The following is a 23,684-nucleotide window of genomic DNA, read 5'->3' on the forward strand; positions in this document are numbered from 1 at the left end:
CACTGTGTAAAATCGCGTTTTATTGTACAAATTCCCCAGGTGAGTCTCCACCCACAACCTGCCTCCCCGGTAAACTTTGCAGTCTTGTCAATTTTATCAATAATCATACAAAATGAGGAGTTTATAAAGCCCTTCATTACAAGCTCGGTCACCAACTGGCATTAATAACAATATAATACTGTCCTGTCGAGTCCATACAGGAGCAAAGAGAAGAGCTATCATACACATCACTGCCATACAAACAACATTTTTTGCAGAGTCACCATAAAACACGAGAGTCTGAGTTTCATCCCATCCCTGTTTAAACCGTTAAATAGACCCAGTGACACACTATACAAACGTCTTTCGTGTAAGCATGTCTCTGCAGCGATTACAGTGGGATTATAGTAACCGGGGCAGTGAGGGACACAAAGAATTATGGCATTGTAATCACAAAGTCTCTTCTGGAGGATGATGGACAGCGAGGGGAAGTCTTCAAATGAAGCTTTAAATCAATGTCCGTGAGATTATAAATTCTAGGAACATATTTGTTCTTTTTTAAAAAAAGACAGAGTTTATCACAATCTTAATCATGTCTACTGCAACTGATGACGTGAATAAAGATAAGCCGTGTGGAATTTGGACCATCAACCTCACCCTGAGAATGTCTCCTCGTTAGGAAAATATATTATTTCTTATCAACAATTAATCATTATGTTGCATAATTTATTGTTACAGCACAAATTTGGAGGCAAATGAGTGCGACGGCCGGCTTTTCTCAGTGGGTTTTTCGTCCGCGAGGCTTCGTCACAGCTTATTTCACAGGAGTAAGAATCCCACGTGGAGTGTATCTGAAACATTTCTCTGAAATCGGAAACCACAGTCATATTCAGAAATTCACACATCTAAGACTTGTGTAGTACCGTAGGTTAACACAAAATTATGAAATGCAACAAAATCTTGTGTGGACACTGGAAACAGAAAAAAAGGAAGAGAGAAAATGTAGAGCAAGTAGTGGTTTGTGTGACTGGCAGTTTCCGGTCAACTTTTTCTGGACTTGTCATTAAACAAGCTTCCTCTAGGCGTAGGGATACACAGAAGAGTCCAGTCTGGCTATAGGTTTTCTCCAGGTTGATACTGTGGCTCTGTGGCGGTGAAATAGTCCTCCAGAAAGGACTGCAGGTACTCGAAGGTTGGCCTCTCGTCGGGCTCCTTCTTCCAGCACAGCTTCATCATCTCATGAAGGGACTCGGGACAACCCTGCGGGCAGGGCATGCGGTAGCCTCTCTCCACCTGCTCCAACACCTCCCGGTTCACCATACCTGAGGTGGAGATGGAGTGGAGACAGAGAGGGCTGTAAGAGCTTTTGTTCAAGCCTTTTTTTTCCAAATGGAAAAAGAAGAGATAAGAGGGCTCAGGAGGCTGCATGTTCCACAGAAAATCCAGAGTGCATCATTAAAATCACAGCCACCATCAACAGAAAGGATTGAAAGCCTAGCAAATCCCCTCCCTGCTGAATATCAATCTACAGCAGCAAGTTGTGATTTAAAAAAAACTATTTGAGTGTCACAATATAATGGTGCTGATGATATCCATGCTGCATGTAAAATAAATAAATAAATAAATAAAGTAGTAATAGGCAAATCATATATCTGTACTGCAGGTGGACCCCAATAATATAAGAAATTCAGCTTGAAATTCTTCACTTGCATTTTAATATTAATTGATTTATTTATGTTAAAAGTCAATTAAAACTAAGCACCTTCTGTTACCACTTTGTGATATTACTCTTTACGCTGACCTAAATTTACTGCTCTTGTATTGACGCATTGGATCCCAGTGGCAGGAGGCCTTAACACTTTGCACATGACTGGGTAGCATTAGTAATTTATAGCCAACAGTCCATGTGGTTTATGTTTTTAAATAAACATTTTAAGGAAACATATCACTCACTCTTTTACATTTTGATTTCAAGACAAGATTTGGGATTGCTTAGGCTCCATGGGAGTTTGTCCTATAGACTTGTGAATTGATTTGCCTATCATAAAAGTGTATTTAAAACAGAATAGATAAAGAATATTGTGACAGACCTGCCAATCATGTAATCATTTAGCACCTTTAAACTGAGAAAAATCAGTCACAAATTTCCATCCCTAATTTTTCAATCCCAACATTACTGAAGCTGCACATTTGCTCAAATTAAAAGGCTTCATATAATTCATTTGAAATGAAATACAACCTTTTTGTTTGATTTATTACTAAAGACACCAACCTGCTAGTTAAGCTTAGCTTATAGACTTTGTCCAAAAGTAATAAGACAACAACTGTATATAAAAGATGGATGTGGCCTGACCAGGTTGAAAACGTGAAGCCACCTTGGAAGGATCCTAATTTTATATATTTTTTCTAACACCGAGCCGGGTCTGAGTCTTTCTCAATGACAACAAACAGGTTACTGATTGTTTTATGGTCTAAACTGTTTATTAATCCATGTCATGTACAGATTGCTTGAGAGTTGTCCGCCCTTTTAAACGTGATACAACAGTCGGGCAGTGGATGACTTGGGCCTTATTTACTTGATCCTACATGCTCACCAAGGCTGTAACACATCCCCAATGGCAGACAAATTAACATCAAATGGTTAGTAAATGTGTGTTTGCAAAAACCTCAACAGAATATATTGTTAAATTTGAGAATTGTTCCTGTGAGGTAAGAATATGGCTACCTTGAGCTGCTACCATACCTGCAATTTCAAACATAGAATTGCAAATGTATAAAATCCAGTGGTGTTTGTTCACAGAGCCCAGTGAGCTGTTTCCCCAGGTTTACCATAAATATGTGTCTATTTCTCAAAATGTCAACTTACTTCTATAATCAATTATCAGATTCTCTTCAGCCACACACCTCTAATATTAGTTTCAAGGCTACATCACATATAAACCTGATCTGTGTGAAGGTAGCACAGAAGGCTACGGGCACTGCTCCCTGGGGCAGAATCGGTCTGGCAGATGGTTATAAACAAGAGTTGTGTTCAATCTCCTGATCGTCCCCCACCAGATGGTCTCATCTAATCTCAAATGTGCCACAGAGTCTGTGTATGTGTGTGTGTAAGGCTATCTGTGTGTGCATGCGTGTACATGTCAATACTCCCCCTACAGAGCCATAAACAACCAGCGCAGACAATGTCAGACAGCTTCACTTCATCCTCTGATATTAACAAGCACACCAGCTCAACGTCTGCTGACAGACTGCAGGCTGATCGCTCTGGCCATTAATCACTGCGCTCTGTTGGTGCACTACACCTTTTCTTCACACCAGGTATGTGTATATCTGTGTGCTAGTGTTGACCCTGTCACTTACCTGGATAGGGCACTCTGCCTTTGGTGACAAGCTCAGTGAGCAGGATGCCAAAGGACCAGACGTCTGACTTGATGGTGAAACGGCCGTACAGCGCAGCTTCTGGGGCCGTCCATTTAATAGGGAATTTGGCTCCTGCGTGTGATGGAGGAGACAGGAGAGAGGGTTAGGTGAAGTGCTGCCACTAGAGGGCATATGGGCTAATTTCTGTCTTCATTTCCAGGAAGTCACAGGAAGGTCAGTTAACCATAGTTATATAATTTGGAGCACATTATATTTTCCTACTCAGTCATACAGATTTTTTAAATAGACCTCAGAGAAAACAGGTTTAAGGGGTAACAACGAATATAAACAATACAATAAAGAACGCTGCATTTGAATAATTTTAAAAAAAGCTATCTAAAGTATTAAAAGTATTTATTAATATATATTTCAGAAAGCAGTTTCATTTGAACGACTCTCTACCTGAGAAACAGTCCTTATGGAAATAGTGTCATGTGCACCACAAACAAAAGTTCATTGATCTCTGCCACAGTCACAAACTCATATATAGACTGTACATAAAAGATGGACACGGACATGGTAGCATCATCTAGCGTAGCAAAGTCTCAATGTGATGTTTCCCTGTCACCATCACAGTGTTTTAAAACACATGGATGTGACAGAGAAACAAAAACAAACACTGCCCTCTTATGTGTTATTAAGAACAGTATGCTCTATTGTTTATTTCGCTGTAAACAGGACTATAATTTAACAAATGAATGTAATGTTGTATTCAAGTGTCTTAAAAGTAGCTGTTAACAGAATAAACCCATCTGAAAAGTCTTTACTGAGGTCATAGAGAACCCAGCACAGTTTCTCCAGGCACGGGAGTTACATCTTTTATATACAGTCTATGAGATTAAGTGAATTTTTTACAGCCACCAAGTTTTCAGATCTTTGACCAAGCAGATGCTCACAGGTATCTTTTTAGTCTTCTGTCCCAGGTATTTAGTTTTTCTGCTCCTAAGCAGGCTATCAACTGTGCCCCACTTCCCTCAGCTAATATGCTGCTAATGCAACATTTTTAGCATATTTTTGAGGACTGTGTGTTTATAAGATTATTTTTTCCATCCATCTCATGATATATCGATTAGCTTCAGCTCTACTTTAGTGATAAATTACTAAATCCCAAACTAAAAATGTGAGCATATTTAGTATTTAACTCCTTTCTTTCTTTATAGCATCACTGGCAACTGTCTCTTGTTTCTACGCCACTGGTCTTCAGACTGTAATTAAATTTGTAGAGCAGTACTGTTCCCTAAGTTTCACAGATGCTTCTAAAACAAGCTTCAGAAGGAAACTGCAGTCTTCAGCCTTCACTGGAAGCATCTAAAGCTTGCTCCACTTTCTCATGAGGGTAAGGCACTGCTTGCGAAGCAGAAATAGCAGAGATAAATTCTTCCAACATGTGAAAAGGAAAGCTAATAAGAGATCAAAAGAAGCATCTGGTTTTTCTTATGTTAGCCTAATTCATCATGAGGTGAGACAACCGGGAGTCGTCATAGCTGTAAGGCTCTCTCTGTTTCTGCCCTGACACCTCATTCACCTGTGACTCACACAGCCTGTGTTTAAGTGTGCGTGTACCCACCTTGCCTCGCCGTGTACTCGTTGTCCTCTATCAGCCTGGCCAAACCGAAGTCGGCAATCTTACACACCAGGTTCTCGCCCACGAGGATGTTGGCGGCACGCAGGTCCCTGTGAATGTAGTTCATCCTCTCGATGAAAGCCATGCCATCAGCGATCTTTAAAATAAACACACAAAAAAAGAAACCCAAAATGGTTAGACAGCATCTCACGTTTGCCACTTCAGCTAATAATTTTCAGCTTCTCGTACTTTCCATCACCTCTTCATGTCTGATTGATTTTCAAAGAGTAAGAATAAAAGCAAAGTGTGCCAAATCTGGGAGAGGAGGACTTGTTTACCTGAGGCTGTGATTCTTCTTCTTCTTTTTTCTTTTTTTTTTTTTTTAAATGTCAGAAGCTTAAAATAGAGCTCTATACTTGGCAGTGCACTGAGGTGAATTCTGCACTAGTGGAGAAAAAAAAGATACAGGTGCTGGTCTCACCTTTGCAGCCATGTCCACCAGCATGACAAGATTCAAATGTCTGCCATCTCCTTCTTTGAGGAAGTCCAGCAGGCTTCCTATTAAAAGCAAGTGTGAGAAGTCATAATGGATGTGAGGGAGCTGCATAACGACATACTGCTACAGAGTGTGGAATAATAGCTTAAAGTGAATAATGCATTAAGTTGGACAGTAATTAATTTTGCGATTCACAGTGTTAGCTGATCCATGTTTCTTGTTTGGAGTTAAAGTATGGAAAGGTCAGTGTCAGTGTCTTTGTGAAATCACTGCACCCGAGTGCATCAAAGACTGCAGACACGTAGGCATGCATCTGTCACCGAGTAACCTCAGACAAATTTTTTCTATGAAAACCTGCTGCAGCTTTCAATTACCCATTCCACTTTCCCGCATCAGGGACCCACCAGGGACCCTGAGGGACTTTCAATTTTTAAAGCATATTAATTAAAAAGCCTATAAAATTTACATTTTTCCTTCAAGGAAATCACCATGTGTAAATTAAAGAGGAAAAAAAGCAAGGGCATGTGATCCACCTGAAAAATCTAGAGGCTCACACCTGATGTTGTTTTTCCTTCTCTCTAAAAATAGACCTCAGGAGTGTCGTGTAACAGGAAAACAGCTGAGTACTGTTATTCTCCAGGGATTGGCGGTACCTTTGGACATGTACTCTGTGACAATATAGATGGGTTCCTCAGACACCACTGCATACAGAGGCACCAGTTTGTCATGCCTGAGCTTCTTCATAATCTGAGCCTCTTGGAGGAAGGCCTCAGGCGACATGGTCCCCGGCTTCAGCGTCTTTATGGCTACCTTAGTTGTACCATTCCACGTGCCTGCAGAGATGGAGATGCGGGAGAGAGAAAAGCCCACAGGCAACAGGGGTAATCAGTGTTGTTAATGGGCTGGGAGCGAGACAATATCATTAATTAGGTCTTGTAATTGCTCAGACATGTGCTGTCATGCATGCGATTCTCGCAAAATATCCCTGGGATGAGCGGATACGGGCTCACGGCAAACAAATCCAGCTCGCTCTCTCCTCCTGAGAGATACGATCTCTAGAGATAAAGATGATATAACAAAAAGAGGAAGCAACTGAAGGAAGTGGATAAGTCCCCAGCTCTGACAGAGACAATAAACATAGATGGACAATGACATTTTCTATATAAACTGGGGCTTATTCTGTATTTCCCAATGTACATAAATATAGATAATTACTAAACAACATGTGGCTGCTTTGGCCTTACCCATCCAAACCTCTCCAAAGCAGCCCTGGCCCAGTTTGAGCTCCAGCTGCAGTGACTCCCGGGGAATCTCCCAGGCATCTTTAGCAAGGCCCTGGGTCTGAGGCTTGACTGTGGGGCAAACTGTGGTCAGCTTGTGGCAGAGCCCGTCAGCATGCTCTGTGACAGAGACACCGAGAGAAATCAAAATGACACATTACACCCAGCAGTGCCACACACCAATACACACAAGTCTTTTAACCAGCAGGATTCAGTGTCGTAAAGTTTCATCCATCATTCGTTCCATTTGATGTGGATGACTTTAGATGCACTCATCCCAGCTGCGATGAAATATAAATGAGATGAAGTGGCTTTTTAACACACCAGAGCGCTCTCGAGAGCCAAGCTGAAATGGAGTGGGATCACAGAGACTTAACCTCAGCTCTCTTCGGGCTAAGGAGGAGGTGTGAGTTTCAAAATTATAACAGCACCATCAATTGTTATTAAAATTAAAGGCCATTCATCTCCTGTGGTAACCCTAAAGGAAGCACGGCAAACTGCGTGGCACAGAGCAGCAGCTGTGAGTAAGAGTAATTTTCAGGATAATTCCTCGAGGTATGAAGAACGACTGTGATGAATAATGAATGAGATGACACAGAAAAAGCGAGTGAGCAGGGAGTGCTGCCTGTGTACATACCTGTATAATGTTTCACAAGCTTCTGTAATGTGTCAAATTGTGCTCTGGTAGTGATGTAGTACCCCCCATTATCAAGCTTGCGGATCTTGTAGTGTTTCACATTATCTCCTTTGGATTCGTCCCAGTCCCGTATGGAAAGAGAATAAGCACCTGGAGGACATACAGGAAGTGGTTTTCATTTTTTAAGCACAACTGTGAGTGATTTGGCTTTGTTGTGGTTAAAAAACATGGCTTCCAAACTAGGATAAAGCTCTGGTTTCCTCAGACTTTTTTTTTCTTTTTTTACAGCTGTGAATTTATGTTTTCTTAGCACAAAAAAGTATCCTCCACTGCTTTGGAGACTTATGTTTCTTCCATCAGTTTCTGATGCTAAATACATCAATACCACAACAGCCTGAACACTGAAGTCAAACACAGGGCAATTATTTTTTACAGAGAGTTCTTACCATTGCTGGCTGCTTCATTCTTTTAAAGCAGCTGCATGCTGTTATTAGTCTTCCTCATGGCTTTATGCAGATCCAATTGTGCAACTGTTGTAGGTTTTGTTCTCTTTACTATTTTAACAGTACCAGGATCTATGCATCCGTACGCGCTACAGGGTGCTGCAGAAAATGATTGCTGCCCCCACCCTTCTCACACACAGGCTAAGAGAAAGCTCACTCATCTAGATGAGGAACAGCAAATATGAATCATACTTTAATCTTATTGCAAATTAGAGTTGGTGAGAAGAATTTTTTTTAAAGATTTAGCTGTGACACAAGCAGTGTTAAACTTGTGCATCCATTAATGTGACAGCATGAATTCAAATGTACTATAGTCAAAGTCATCAGTAAGTGACCTCCGTTGCAATTCCCGAGCATGCCATGAACTGAAAACTGCTATAACACCTGCATCACTGTCCACAGTGAAGCCAGTTTTACATTGCCCCTGACCAAAATCAGCACCTTCGTGCATGACTGAAATGTACACCTGCGCACAGGGACAAACCAAATGCCTTTGGAAGAAAAATCTTACGGTCAGACGAGACAAAGAATTAGCTATTTGACAACAATAACTAGAGGTATCTTTGGAGGGGTAAAGGTAAGGCTTTCAGATCTAAGAACACTGACAGCTGTGTTCTTAGACTATCTCAAAACCCCAACTTCACTCCAAACAATAATTTATGGACTATATTTTAAAGATGGGTCCGTGCCAGCAAATCAACCAATTTAAATAAAGAGTGGTCAAATATCCAACCAGGTTTATACAAGGATACTAAAGGCATCTGGCTGAGGTACTACTAAGGGGCTTTTGGAGTCAGTAGAGGCCATGGTAGCAACCTAAATGCTAATGTTGAAGCTTTAAAATGCTAAAATCAACAGGTAACATTGATAGAGATACGTCCATCTTTTTTTAAAGACTCACTAATACTAACACTAACAACTATAACAGTCTCATTGTATCATGTCATTATAGTTGACCTACTCACCTTCCACCCAGAATCTGAAAGTGGAGTGATTTAACGTGGTGAATGTATTTCATATAAGCACTTTTTTTTAGCATTGCAAAATTATTACTTATGTCGTTGTTTATATTTGCCACGAAGTCATGAAAGTGCTTAGTTGCATGATCCATGCAGCAACAGGATTTTCAGCCTGGACCACTTTAGTCAAAAGAACATTTCTATTTCCATTTGCAGTAGTTTATATTTGGCGATAAATATCTGTCTTGGGTCTTCCCTGCTTTTCCCCACTTACATGTGGAAAGCTGAAGGTGGGGGAAAAAAGCAGCAAGAAGCAAAACCCCAGCACGACAGAGATCAATGACAATAGAAATAACAATGAACCTGAAATGATACATCTGCAGTGACCATGCTAGATTGTAATCCATGCACGCCCGGAAACGACTCCTCCCACTTTGCTGAATATAATCACCTTTAGTAGTTTCACTTTCTCGCACCAAGAAAGTTCCTCGATGATTCCCTGGATTCAGCAGCAACCTCTCAGCATCTTTGCGTCCCATTTTACCAAAGTACCACCTGCAAAGAAAGAGCACTTGAATAAAATGCTCAGACGTGACTAAGGACTTGAATGGTTAAAAACACAAAAAACAAAAAAGCAGGAACGCATTTAATGCATTCCCTTCTTTTGAATGTCACAATCACATCATAAAGCTTTTTAAAGGCTGTTAATGTTGGATAGCGTGCTTTGTGCAATATGAGGTCATAGCTTCTTGATGCAGCTGTCATAGCTGGAGTAATGAGGTTATAAGAAGCAGCAACAAGGTCTTACTCTTCAGCCTGGATGGAGTCAGCAGGAGCCACATAATTACTTGGGATGTAGCCTTTCTTTCCTGTGTTGATGGAGCGAGCCTCCCACCAGTCTCCTTCTCTGCAGTGTGACAGCGACACAGGAGATGAGATAAATGACTTGTTCAGTTAATACTCAACCAAAGACTGATTATCAAATAATAGTGTCACTGATACCTGAAACGGAAAAAAACTGTAAATGATTGCTTATAATTTTTGGGTAAGCCCTGTGGAAATACTTCGAAATTCTTTTCAATCTTGTTTGCACTTGTAAACCTCATTATTTGATTCAAAATCACTCTTTAAAATGTGTTTAACACTAAATGCTAACATCTAAATGGGACTGAATGAGACTAATCTATTTTACATTACAATAATATAACCCGGGGCAACATTTCTGCCAGAGCAGACGTGCACAGTTCCCAGTAGAAAGCTGGCATTAGGAGACAAGTGGCAATCTAAGTCATTCATTGAGGCCGACACACGGCGAACAGGTGCAGCTGTGCATTGCTGCGACAAAGAAAGGCATCTGGTAATCGCAGCAGTACTCACGAGGAAGCATTTTCATACAGGCGCTTCATAAACTGAGAGAGAAACTGGAGCGATTCTTACGTATTGTTGATGATCTGGAAACGATCTCCTTTTTTAAAGGTGAGGTCATCTGACGTTCTGGCTTCATAGTCGTACAAGGCCACAAAGAATGTAACGCCACCTAACAACATAAAAAGAGACAAAGAACTGAAAAGAATAACATCACAGCGATGCGACAATGTTTGTGTCTTAACAGCATGGAAATATGACTGAGAATAGATGCTGTCAAGACAGACAGTGAAATTTACACACATGGTAAACAACTGCCACCATATAAAACTGGTTTTATTTGATAGTGTTGCTTTCCATGTAATAATAAAGTTTATTAGTATATCACTTTTGAGAACACAGGTGCTCTATCTTTCCATGCAATATTTTGCCTACTGTGTAGCCATATGCCCAGACATGATATTCATATACCTACCACTGACAACAATGCTGTCAACAGTAATTCTATTATCACCTGCAGAAAGCAAATACCATGGCAGTGCCACCTTTATCCCCCTCTGAGAGCAGATAATCCATCATGGAGGAGGATTACAACCTAAATCCCACCTAAACAGGAGGGCTCTCAGGATCGCTGTAAGCTGTGTGATCAGAGCCGATAGTTGTTATCGCCAACAACTTCAAATAACAACGACCGGCATTAGCTGTGACACCGTAAAGCCAGATCAGCATGCTGACCAGGCTAAGCCTAATATTAATAATGTTTGCATGTTTTATCCCATTTATGTTTTACTGTAATACAAATTATGTTTACTTTGCATTTCTGCTCCTGACCGTCTCAGCATATGTGATGGGAATTTTCTATTTCATAAAGCTCTTTCAGTTTATGTCACTGTAACATTCAAATCAATATTCAGGACATCAAACTTGGGCCAGCGATGTGACAGTTAAAAGTGGACTGCATTAGTACAAAACAAAGAGGACGTAATGTTGATGAAATAAAACTAAAGCCTGATTTAAGGCAGATTTATGATCCCATGTTGGTGTCTGTTTGCTTAACTCTTACACAGTCAAGGATTATGAGACGCATCTACCAAAAAGCCAACAGTGAAAGATTTGTTCTCCATTTACGAGAATATACATATACATATATCTATATACATGTCAAAAGCTGATTGATTGAAGGTGGACTGAACTGAAAACATCAGGATTTCTATCTTCTCTTCTGCAGGGAATAAGCAGAAGGACCAACATCAACATAGGCAAGAGCCACTACAGACAGTATAAAACATGGAAACTGGTTCTGAATTGGAAAAATTGAGTCAATGCAGGAATTACTTAAAACTGCACTCTATCTGAAGATCACTAGATGGTGACAGGCCATAAAAAGACTTCCAGTCCTATTGAGGTTTGCAGACACGTGACTGCTAACCACATGACATTAACTTGTCCACCATTTTGGACACATAGCACCCAGGTGACAATGTAGGATCAAGTGAATAAGTGCAACACAAACTGCAAACGTGGATCATTTTGCTTCAAAGTAAAGCTTGCACCTTTTGAAATACGCTAGCTTTAGTGTTGAGGCACAACTTTTATTTTTAAGGTTAATTTTCTTCATTTTTGGTTTGTGGTGCACTTTTTTGAGTTTTTCTAACACTCGGCTAGTAGTTAGCGAGCATTTGCAGAGAAATGCGATCACCAAAATGTGCTTCTATACCAATAAATATTTCCCTAGCAACCGGGTCTAATACAGTGGACACATTTTGATGTGCGCATGACATCAAATGAATGTCTGCAGTTGGTGTTAGACAGAAGCAACATGTAGACATCTGTCTGCAAAGCTCTCCATAGGATGTACATGTTGAGCTTTAAATAATAAAGATTTAAGTAAACAGTGGTTTCATTTTGCATGAACACCATTATCAGTGCAGTATTGACATCACGCAGTAAAACTCTACTCACTGGGGACGGAACCAGAGAATGAGTTGGACACAGGACCGGAGAAAGAAGATGACGTTCCTCCAAAGGGAGTAATGGCAGATGAAGAGCCACCAAACGGCGTGAGGGTGTGGTTGAAATTTACTGCCCCCGAGCCAGAGGAAGATGAGGGAATTTGACTCTGCTGCAGCTGGGTGGGTTCTGGTCCGTAGTGACCGACGTGAGGCGTGGTGGCGGTATTGGTGTCAGATGCCTGAGAGTTCTCTGGCTGATACTTCATCGTCTGGCCTTTGTCCTCTTTGCTCTTTATGCACCCCATCTTCTCACCCTTGAGAAAAAACACACAACAAGAAGATATTATTTCAGTGTAAACAGAGGAAGAGGATGAGACAGTATAGATGGAGGGGCTGAGGGGCATATAGGATTACTGACTACAACATAAGGTCTGCAGGAACTGGAACAAGCATTATGAAATAAAAATGTATTGACCTGATATGATTATGTGAATCATTTTATTGTTGTTAAAACCTCTAAGACTATAAGCCATGTGGTAACTGGGACATATAGATAAATGTAAAATCCGATTTGAATCACTCAAACAAGGCCATGTAGATAAAACTGTGCAGTTCTGTCGTTTTCACTATTACCATCTATTACTTGACGCTCCTGTTCCATCAAGAGACTCTGTAAACAAATAACAGATTTTATGCTATTTAAATCTACTCCACATTATATAGGGAAATGCATATTTCTTTGGAGTATCTACATTTATGCCTTGCTGCAATTCAGACAAGTCTCTATGGGGCCCTCCATCCATGGATGGTTACCAAATGGGTTCAACATGCCAAAGATCGAGAGGGCCAAAGTGTCACAGTCCATTTCTATGAAGTGACAGTTCATGCCTTTTATTAAAAATCAATCAAATTACAGCAAAGAGTAGCAGAAGTATCATAAGACACAAAATGACCACATAAGACCTCAGGCATCCTAATCGGGTGCCTGAACCACCTGATATTTTTCGTTTCGATGTGGAGTAAAGTCTCTACTCTGAGTCCTCAATCAACCCTTGGTGGAAACTCATTTCTGCCCCGTGTATCTGCAATCTCACTTTTTGATTAATTGAGGTTAAGAATGTAGACTGACATATCATAGCTTTGGGTTAATCAAACCCCTCACTTCTGAACCAAACCCCAAGATATTTGTGGCTACAACTTGTCCCTGACTTGCAGTGGGCACTTAAATCTTTTCTGGCCAAGAAACATGGCCTTAGACTTGGAGGTGCTGATTTCCATTCCCGCGGGCTCACACTTGGCTATGAACTACTCCAGAGCAAGTTGGAGGTCACCACCTGATGAAGCCAACAGAACCACATCATGCGCAAAAAGCTGAGATGTGACCTTGAGGCCAGATAGGGAAAGTGGAAATCTTCTGCTACTTGGCTATGTCACAGATTATGTTCATAAAAGCTACGTACAGATAAAGGCAGCCTTGTTGGAGGCCCAATAGCCACTATAAAGAAAATTAAAGAAACCATAAAGAGACATCGTCGGATAATCACAAAACAGACGTAAAAATTAAAAGAATAAAATGACTGCAAGGAGAAAAAGCAACCAACAAATACTTACAGCGACACAGAAAACAGCATAAACTGACCAGAAACAAAATGCAACAAAACCACTAAGAAACACTCAAAGCCACACAATCATATTACAAAGTGATACAAAATGACAGCAAAAGGAAATTACTACAAATTTGATTATAAATGAGCGACACAATAATCGGTGTCGGACAAAACTGTGAGTCATTTTCGTGTCCGAGCCTGAGATTCCTGGATTTTGTGTCTTTGTCCGGGCATCTTAGTCCTCTGCTTTTTACACGTCTCTGCCAAGTCATTTACCATTTCACAATCTATCAATGCCTCAGCCTGACCACGCTGGAAGATTTAAAGCATTGATGTGTCTCTATCGGCGTGGTTGTCATTCCTCTTCCTAACATAATTTGGATGGAGTCACACTGAGGCATTCTTTTGTGGAGTGAAGGCCTGGAAAATGTGGAGACAATCAGATACGCTCGTAAAGAAGTCTGAGCGCTGGGAGATCAGAACGGTTTCATTTGCCAAGAACAACGGCTGAACGCAGAGTAGGAGCTGGTTTACTGACACTCCAAGACAGTAAAACAAAAAAGGTAAAAGATTTTTATAAAGAGCTGATATGTTCAGCGTGGAAGTAGACTAAACACAGCGCTACTGAGCAATACGGCGGCACAGTTGGTTACAGCAGCGCACTGAATTACAGGGCAGTGATCGTACAATCATCAGTGAAAGAGGATCTACTGGTGCAGTAATACATCTCTCTTTGATTTTGTAACAGTGGCCTTGATGTTGGGAGGTGGGAGGGATTTGTCCTCATCGTAGAGGAAGGTTCATAATCAAGAGTTCATCGAGTTCTTCAGCTAAACTGCCAAAGAAATCAACAAAACGGGGACAAACCGCAGAAACCTTCCAAAGATTCAGAACACTTTGCTTAAATAAAACTGTGCAAATTGCAGGTTGCAAGTCATGCTGGGTACTGGTCGTCTTCCACAAAACATTTTTTATGGGTGGTCAGTTAGTGGAGTTGTGTCAGAAAAACGGATTTCTTAAAAACAGCTTCAAATGAATATGTCGGTAAATCTGATCTCAGATTTTAGATCTGCAGCTGACATGCTGAGAATGTTGGCATGGAAAAAAAAACACTTTTCTGAACCAAACTTTCCTTTAACCTCGAGACAAAACCAGTGTCACGGAAAGCAGAGGGCTTTGCTCAGTGGTCGACTCGGGTGGCCTTGTATTTCACATTTAGACAGATGGGTGCCTGGCCCGCCCGGTCAGCAGTGAAGCTATCACACTGTAAAACACTGGCCGGCATCCCGGGAATATTTGCACTTTAGAAATGTTTTTCCTTCCAAAAATAAGGCCTCAGTCATTTCATAAAAGTGACGTCAGTCTCCCAAAATCATCATAAATACTGAAGTTAAGAGATTTAAAAATAAAGTATGTCTCTTTTATTTTTATACTATACCAGAATGCTGTTAAATAATTACACATCACACAGTTTTTTTGGTCAGTGTAGTAATGTAGTGAGATAATGGATTAATAACTTATTTGTTAAGATGATTTCTTTTCTGCTTTGGAAAAATCAATCTTGTAGAAGGAAAGAGGAACCAAGAATCGGCCATAAACGCGATGCCTTCAGTTCACATGTGATCTTTGTTTAACATTTTCACCATCCCTCTGATAAAGCTACAAAAAATGCTCCTAAAAGTGATTTTTAAAAAATCAGTGTGTTCAAAGTTTAGTCTTTTTAATCAATGCTACAAGACTTATTTTTAGCAATGAAGGGTTTCAGTGCTGGTCTGACAGCTGTTGAATTTGTCTTTCAGTTGCTATCTGATCAGATATCTGATCAGATGTAGTCAGAGAGATCAAAGCATCCACCCAGCAACTGAAAGACAAATTCAACAGCTGTCAGATGTCTCACAGATGCTGTTTGAAAGTTCATGCGTGAAAGTGGTCACAGCTTTTGTATTTGGGCTTTGATGATAAACTGGATATTTTAAACTACATTGTTGCACACACGTATGATATATGATATTCTCATATGATAATATCATATAATTGTTCTTTTTGTAGGATTTTACACAATATTGGGAAAAAAAACCTACACCTTCCTGAACCTGGATTTTGAGTGAAATTAATTTGTCAAAAATGAGACAAAACTCACAATAAACAAAGTCAAAAATTCGTTTTTTTAAATATAGCATATTCATTTCGTTTTCTTTTTTATTAATATAGCACAAATACTGACTCAAATCCGGCATTGTGGCAGCCAAGTTTGGTAAGTATGCACTTTCTTGTTTTTTGTTAAGGGTTAGGAAACATTAGCATGCTTTAACAATAAACTAAGATACCAAACATAGAAAATATTTCTTGCAAAATACCAACATGGACTATTTGGTTAGCAATTAGATTAAATCACAGTGGTTGATAAGCATGGCTTCACAGTGCTTTAGTCTTCATAAAAAGAAAGATACTGAGTTCATTAGGTAATTGTTAAAGTTAGCATGCTGTTTGCTTTTCAATACAATGATCAATAAGCTGATCAAAAATGAAAAGTGTTAACAATAATTCTAAATTTGATTTATGCTGTTAAAAGTTTAACAACAAAGCTATCAGCCTGTTGACAGTACATTTAAGGTTCTGTACTTTAAGCTAGCAAGTTAAATTCACTGAAAATCCCATCGGATACTGAAAGGAGTTTATCTGTCAGCACACACTCACTTCCTCATCCTATTTGTATTAATACAGAAGCAATAACTATGATATATGGTGTTTAACTGAAGGCTGGGCTATAACTGCAGTGGAGCATACTAAACAGATAGATTCCTATCTCAGTGTCACAATATCCTTCCAAAACCCCAATGATAAAAACTCAGATACGATTCCTGTTACTGGTTGTGTGAAGAAAGAAATGTTATGAAATGTAGGGTACAGGGAGAGTTTTGCTGAATGCTTGTGCTGAATGAGGAGGGGGCCAAACGGGCTCATAGCCAGCTTTACCAGCTTAAATTACTAGGAGGATTATGAGGATGGTGGATTTAACTTAAGAGGATAATAACAGAAAACAAAAAAAGAGGAGTGACCACCGGTGGCAGTAGCTGAAACACTGAAGACTTCTGACTCTACAGTCACTTTGGCCTATTAAATATTTGTTGCGTTCATGGGCTTCTCACATGAGCAGAATTATGAGGGCTATCAGCTGAAGAGGAGGCTCTTAAGGGCTCTTTGCTGTGACGATACAAAGAGGACTGGCTTTGCCTGAAGCCTCTAAATCAGCTCAGTTAGCTCTCTGTCAGTCTGCCAGTCATCACATACTGACACCACAGGCTTTGTCTACACTGAAAATCGAGAGCTTTAGGAGAAAATATGGCACAAAAATAAAAGATGCAACAGCAACAATGTTAAGGCCAGTGAGCATGCATAGCTGTCATGAACCCCCCCCCCCCCCCCAAACCTCCACAATCACAAGAAAAATCACACTCTAACATCAAAATGCCTCACTCTCTTTTGCACTCAGCGCAACACAAGATCTGTAGCAGAATCATAAAGCCAGAAGGAAAATCTGCCTTGCTGCTAATTATAGTAACTTACTCTAATTGCGGACAACATCCCACTGCCTCCAGGATGCTAACATGACCTACAACAGCATGCAAACACGAGAAGACTCCCAGTAGCACCAGTCGGAGCCATAAAGGAACAATGAGAGAGGAAGGTGAAGGGTTTAAAAATGGGGAAGCTTACATGTCAGCACATGCACATATAAACCAAGGCCCTTTTTACTATCTGATTGGAAAGGTTTGGTGCTATTGTCTAAGGACTGCTATGTTCTGACAGACAGACAGAAGATCAGTAAGTAAGAAAGCTTGACATATCACTAGATGCGGGCGGATATCGACAGTATCGATACCAATGCTGGTACTGGATTGATACTAGTACGATAGGACTGATAATTTGTTTTTATCCTCTGAGTTCAATATCTAGCTGACTGAATTGTGCTAAATAAGTGAGAAATAAAAAAAATGCACCTCGAAAACACGTCAGAACCTTTTTGCGTTGACTTTCACATCTATTTTATCTACAGCATGTACACATTTAAACAACAGAAGCTGACCCAAAGTGCTTCAGAGACAGCCACGTTAACCTGGCTTTATTAGTAAAAAGTATCAGTGTCGCTATTGGTGTTGATATGGAATAAAAGCTTTTTCATTTGGTACAAAAATGCTCTGCTCAGATTAAAGATTGTCATTTTCCAGCCCAACAAACTGAGAAATTATCTATATATCACTTGTATATCACCAGCAGAAGCCTTTTCTGTAGCGTGAACGACAGAGAGGTGAAAAATACCTGCAACACAGAAACATAAATATGTTTTCCATCACTGCTGAGCTTCCTTCTGTTTCCACAGAGTCTCAAAAGACCCAAAGACTAGACACTATCTCTGTTTAATATTCCTCTTCCAGCGAGGTCAGATTGCCAAGTGAGCTACTGTGGCACAGACAGCTGACAGGGGATTCAGTGAGTTGCTCAAGGACACATCAACAAAGCTGATACTTGCCGAAACCTGCCTGCCTGCATGTGAGAGCTTCTCGGCGCTCCCTTAGACTGTCAAGTATTACAGGAAATACATAATAAACCAAAAAAAACGACTATTTTTGGACATCTGAGGCAGCTCCAGATGTTCCCCCGAGGGACTGCATCCCTCCATAAACATCTGAGATTCAGACAGCAACTCAGACCCTTAACCTTTTGTATTTAGCGTTTTCAAGCTTTCACTCTTTTCTCGAAGAACTCTTTTGCCTGCTTTGTTTCATTTGTGTATTTACGTAAGCTAACGTGATCTGAGTTTCAGTTAAAACCCATCTCCTGTTTTTTCCATGATCTCTTGTAAGACTGATAATTCAAACCTGAACACTTCTTATCAGCGACCTTCTTTTGGCTTCCTTCCCTGACTCTGACCACAAAGTGATAATTCCACAGAGGCTTCACAAAACGCTGATAAGACAGAGAGGAGAGCATTTTTCCGTCACTCTCTTGGATTATACTGAAGAGTTTTACAGGGATCACAGTTCAGAGTGTTTAAGAAGGCTGCAGAGAAAATGTTTAGATGAGTAAGCTGAATGTGGAGGAGTCCCATGATCAGAAACCAGAACAAAATCTGATTTTTACCTATTACTGCTATAGTAATGCCTGGATTTGCTGTTTTTTTATGCTTTTATATGAATTTTAACTTGTTTCTTTTGGTTTTTGTATTGTTAAATAGACCAAAGAGTCACTTTGAAAAGAACTGATTGCTTGCAAAGAATAACCTGCAGCATTACACAAACTTTTATGAGACATCCCCATCAAAAATCCAATTCAGAACTTATAATTGGACAAATTGTTTCATGTTTTTTTTTTTAATTTAATGTGAGAGCTGCAGTTGTTGCTAGTTTTTACCCATGCTAATTCAATTCACTGTTATATGCACATTCCTGAAGCAACCGGTATGATAATAAGGTACAGCTTAACAACTTGCACATATAAAACACATTGAACATAAAACATGCTGTAAATAAAATTCAGTGAAAACGCAGCGCTTCTAGTGAATTTTAAAACATTTTAAACCAAGCACATAACCAACCAGGTTAGGTTAGGTTACCATGGTGATTTAGCCACTTTAGTGACACAGAAAACTCCGACTTTAACCCCGACATAGCTCGCTATCACACTAATCTTGCTTTGTAGTACAGACCTCACAACTGTGTTGGTGTTTCATCTTTTGGATTATGTTTAAAGCCATTATCTTACCGTAACATGACTGCGTGTGTTTATTTAACAAAGAGTCCGTCCAAGAAGTGTGTGTTGTAGTTTTTGAGTGATACTAGTAGTTTAGCAACCAGAACCTCTGAGTATGAATAGATAATGTTTGCTGATAACCTAACACTCAAGATTCCCATCTAAATATGGTCACTTCTGACTCCAAAAAGCAAACAAACAATATGGTGGGAGTCAAAATGCTGAAACTCAAAAGAGGAATCCTCAAACCACTGCATACATATTTAATATATGGCTACAAAAGGAGTGTCTGCCTGCTACCGTGGCAATAAATAGAAATAAATCTGGATTTACCTCTTTCATTAGATGTTTTTAACTTTTAATTTTCAACTTTTTGAAGTATTTGCATATGCAGATATGATACATGAAAGTGTTGCTAGCCTGATAAGTTACCCAAGATAAAGCTGTGCTAGTGAAGTATAAATTATTACATCTTCCTTTTGCATGCCATGCATTATACATGAATTGAAGCCTGATTCTAAGATATTCTAAGATACAGTAAGACTCTCAGTAGTTTGAACAGGCTCAAATCTTCTGAGATTTAGATTAACTAGATCTTGATAGTTGGCTGGGTGAGAGCTTGGCAGCTTAGCTGAAGGATAGTATGGTGGTGTTTTCCTCCTCCATCAGTCATCAGAGGTCTTACTGAAATACTGCCCAGCATCTTGCCGGGCAGCTGTTAGCTACTGTCGCTGCGGATGCAGACTGGGCGGGTCTGTGGAGCTTTAATGGGCTTCAGATCTTCAACAGATGCAGCCTGCGACATTCCTCTGATGCCAAAGAGTTAAATCTGGGTCTGGAGAAACGTCATGTGACGGTGGAGATCTGAAGCCCCGCAGCATCAAGAGAAACATCAATAAATGGTTCATAATGAGATTTACTCTGCACTGGGTGTTGAGTTCTGTTGCAAGCGTGCTCACAGTAAGCTGATCCTGAGGCTTACAACACTTTGACATCGATCTGAGAACAAGTTTAGCTTGAAGAGCCTCCTCGCTCATCAGTGTTCGACTTCAGTCCAACAGAAAAAAGGAAAAAGATCAGTTTTGGTTATTTACATTATTATCATAACTGACTTTATTTAACCTGTCTCAAAACTTCAATGAACAGCTTGTGGTTGTGCTCATGTCAGTTACTGTGCTGCCAGAGAATAGACATCACACATTTTTCAGAATAAAAGCTCTCATGAGAAATCCTGAATGGCGTGCTATTTTTGGGAATCATCCTTTTGCCAGCACATAACAGGACCGATTGTTTTAAGTGTCAACATCGAAAAACAAAAGGTGACTCCAAAACCCCCAATACAGCCTAGATTAGAGTCTTCTTCACTGAGATAGAAACAAAAGCTGTATTTGACATGTGGACTGTGGCATTAGCAGAGTTTAGGAAACACTGGAGCGCTTTGTTCGCAATATCAGAACTAACTCTCCCTTACAGACTGCTGATAAGAGGGCAACTCTTAGATATTTGTTCATGCGCCTTCTTTTTTCACGCATGGAGAGCACTGCTCTGATTTCACTCCCTCACATGTTGGAGAAAGAAGCGAGTGAAGTCCTGAGTTTGAAAAAGAAAAAAATAATGAAAAGAAACATTCTTAGAGTGGTGAACTGATTTAATATGCTAGAAGATGACCTTATTAACCAATCATGTGATGAAATTCCAAAATTTCACATCTTCTACTATTAGTATCTTCGCTCAGTGAAGACCTTAAAGAAGGGGAAGTTTCATGTCAGTCAAAAGAAGAAATGGCATCACTTCAGGTATCCTGAGCTATAAAGAAAACAATATTTTGCTGTTAAGCCCAACATCAGTCTAAAAACACACAAACTAAATGATCCACTGAGTATTTTCTCTACAAACAGATCAGCCTGGAAACTGTCAACTGTCTTTTTAACCCTCTGACATCCAACCCATCATAGGTGTTCCCAGAACGCTGATGCTGTTGCATCACCACTGATGACTCAGACCATCAAACTGTAGGAATTGTGCATTAAAAACATCAAAACAACAGCTGCAAACTTCAACAAATGAATCAATTCAATAAGTACTTCTAGCAGCTTCGGTGGTAACATTAAAAGCTGTAACTTTTTAATGTCTTCACAGGAACCTTCCAGGGGTGAAAGATCACACTCCAAAGCCCGAATAACAACACAACTGCCTTCTCTCCAACCTCGCCAGACCTTATAAGGATTCAGAGCTGCTATGATTCACTTACATAGTTGTGCAAAAGTGCAGAGCTGTTCAGGATATGACACCACACCGAGTCACTTGAAGTCTTAACAGTTTACAGACTTCAAAGAACATGTGTGCAAGTAAAGCCCGTGTCCTAAAAGTGGAGACTGAAAGGTTGGAGTGAGAGAAGAATAAGCAACCCCTCAAAGTGTGACTCAGCTGTTAAATGAGTGACTCTGCATCACAAAAAGAACCCGAACCTCTTCTTCTTCTTCCTCTTCTTCTTCTTTCTCTTTCAACCCATCTTTATCCGAATCCAGCACTGTGGAATCAACTTTTCTCAGTTATTTAATCTAACGCTGACAAGTGAACACATAGAAAATGGGAGAAAATAAGGATTTAATCCATTTTTCTCACACGGGTTTTTGGCAATTAATCTCTAATTTACCACTATAATCCCACGATGACAATTTAAGACTCGTGTTTATGATAATTAAACCGTGAAATGATAATTAGACCCCTACTATTTTATCAAACTGAAGAACACTCAGCTTGTGTTACTTTGATTATTCATCTGCAATCCAGTATACTTATACCATATTCCTCTGGGACTGAAAGCATGCCGACTGCTCGCTGATGTCCTATAAAATGACACAAAGCGGCTGGTTTGCAGGATAAAGGAACATTCACACACTACATAGAAAATCTACAAGCATGTCTGTGTTATTATTGGACATCTAATTTCCTTTGTTGACAGCCCAGACAGGCGAGCAGCTGCGCTTCGGCCCATCTTTATCTGATCCCGCTGCTCTGACAAAGACCACTTTTCTTTTTTTCCCCTTTTCATTTACCTTCTCAAATCCGAGTCCTCGGTGGGTGTTTTCTCTTTCCCCCCTCTGTTCCCCTCGAGTCAGATCAGCAAAAAGCAAAAGAAAAATATCCGAGTTATTTCAAACGGAACCGAGTCGCCTTCATCCCCACTTTACGCATCCAGCAGAGTCAACTGTGGTCAGATTTTTTTCTTTTTCTTTTTTTTGTGAAGTTAAATCAAAGCAGCTTAAGTGTTGCAGTCTTGGAGAGGATGGCGGGGGCGATGGAGGAGACGGTCATTGTTGTCAGAGCGGACGGGTCAGCGAGGATGAGTCCTGCATCGGCATGACAGTGATTTTAAAAAAAAAAAAGCAAAGAAAAAAAAAAGTGAGACCCTGAAGTATCCCAGCGCTTTGTAGCCTCCACTTCCTACTACTAAACTTCCATCAACCCCCACACAACAACATGGCCGACCCAGCCTGCGGGACTGGAGCCACACAGCTGGAGTTACAGACAGAGATCCGTCTGCTGCAGCTGGTCTGAGATCAGCCAAGACAAGAGATGATGACTGAGGGAGAGACGAGAGAGGAAATAAGAATAGAAAGAAAAGAAAGAAACAAAATCAGGCGACTAAGAACAGACCGGTCCGTGAAGTGAAGGAAGGCTTCCTTTACAAAAGGGACTAAATGTGCAGCGCTTTCAATCACAAATACAGGTCTTGGACGCCCCCTGCTGGTTGATCATCTCTTATTACAGTTCAGGGGGAGAACTGCTCGGCGTATCGCACCCGTTGTATCACGCTTAACTTTCACAGGGATGCATTTCACATAATATGATGTTACGATAAGCTAATTTGTATCACTTGCCTCTCACCATGTTTACGCTTTAACCCTAAAAACGTTTATCGTTTAAAGTTCGCTCAACGTTTTACTGAATGTATTTTTTTTAATTAATTGCATTTTGTTCTTTATACTCTTTTCTTAATGACGCAGAAAGACAATCGTCAATGCAAAACTACAGTGCCAGTATGGCTAATAGAAATATTCTACGTGGTTCTGTGCAGTGTTGCACTCAACCTTGCCACATTTATATGATCTAGGTTTAAAATGTTAATATAACTCAGTATATACCAAAGACAGAAGTGAGGATGTTG

At 40.2% G+C, this 23,684-nt stretch overlaps 1 protein-coding gene across 1 annotated transcript; it reads right to left on the reverse strand.

Annotated features, from left to right (window-relative positions):
• Nucleotides 1-23,684, reverse strand: LOC102215657 (tyrosine-protein kinase yes). Its single transcript, XM_005738817.1, has 12 exons — nucleotides 22,573-23,684; nucleotides 12,166-12,469; nucleotides 10,276-10,375; nucleotides 9,647-9,745; nucleotides 9,290-9,393; nucleotides 7,377-7,526; nucleotides 6,704-6,859; nucleotides 6,113-6,292; nucleotides 5,445-5,521; nucleotides 4,967-5,120; nucleotides 3,340-3,471; nucleotides 1-1,301 (listed from the first exon to the last, which is right to left on the reverse strand). The coding sequence occupies exons 2-12, from the start codon at nucleotides 12,458-12,460 to the stop codon at nucleotides 1,093-1,095; spliced, it is 1,656 nt and encodes a 551-aa protein (XP_005738874.1). The 5' UTR covers nucleotides 12,461-12,469; nucleotides 22,573-23,684; the 3' UTR covers nucleotides 1-1,092.

The sequence above is a fragment of the Pundamilia nyererei genome, unplaced genomic scaffold (genome assembly GCF_000239375.1).
Source record: "Pundamilia nyererei isolate P.nyererei 1_Seehausen unplaced genomic scaffold, PunNye1.0 scaffold00087, whole genome shotgun sequence".
NCBI lineage: Eukaryota > Metazoa > Chordata > Actinopteri > Cichliformes > Cichlidae > Pundamilia > Pundamilia nyererei.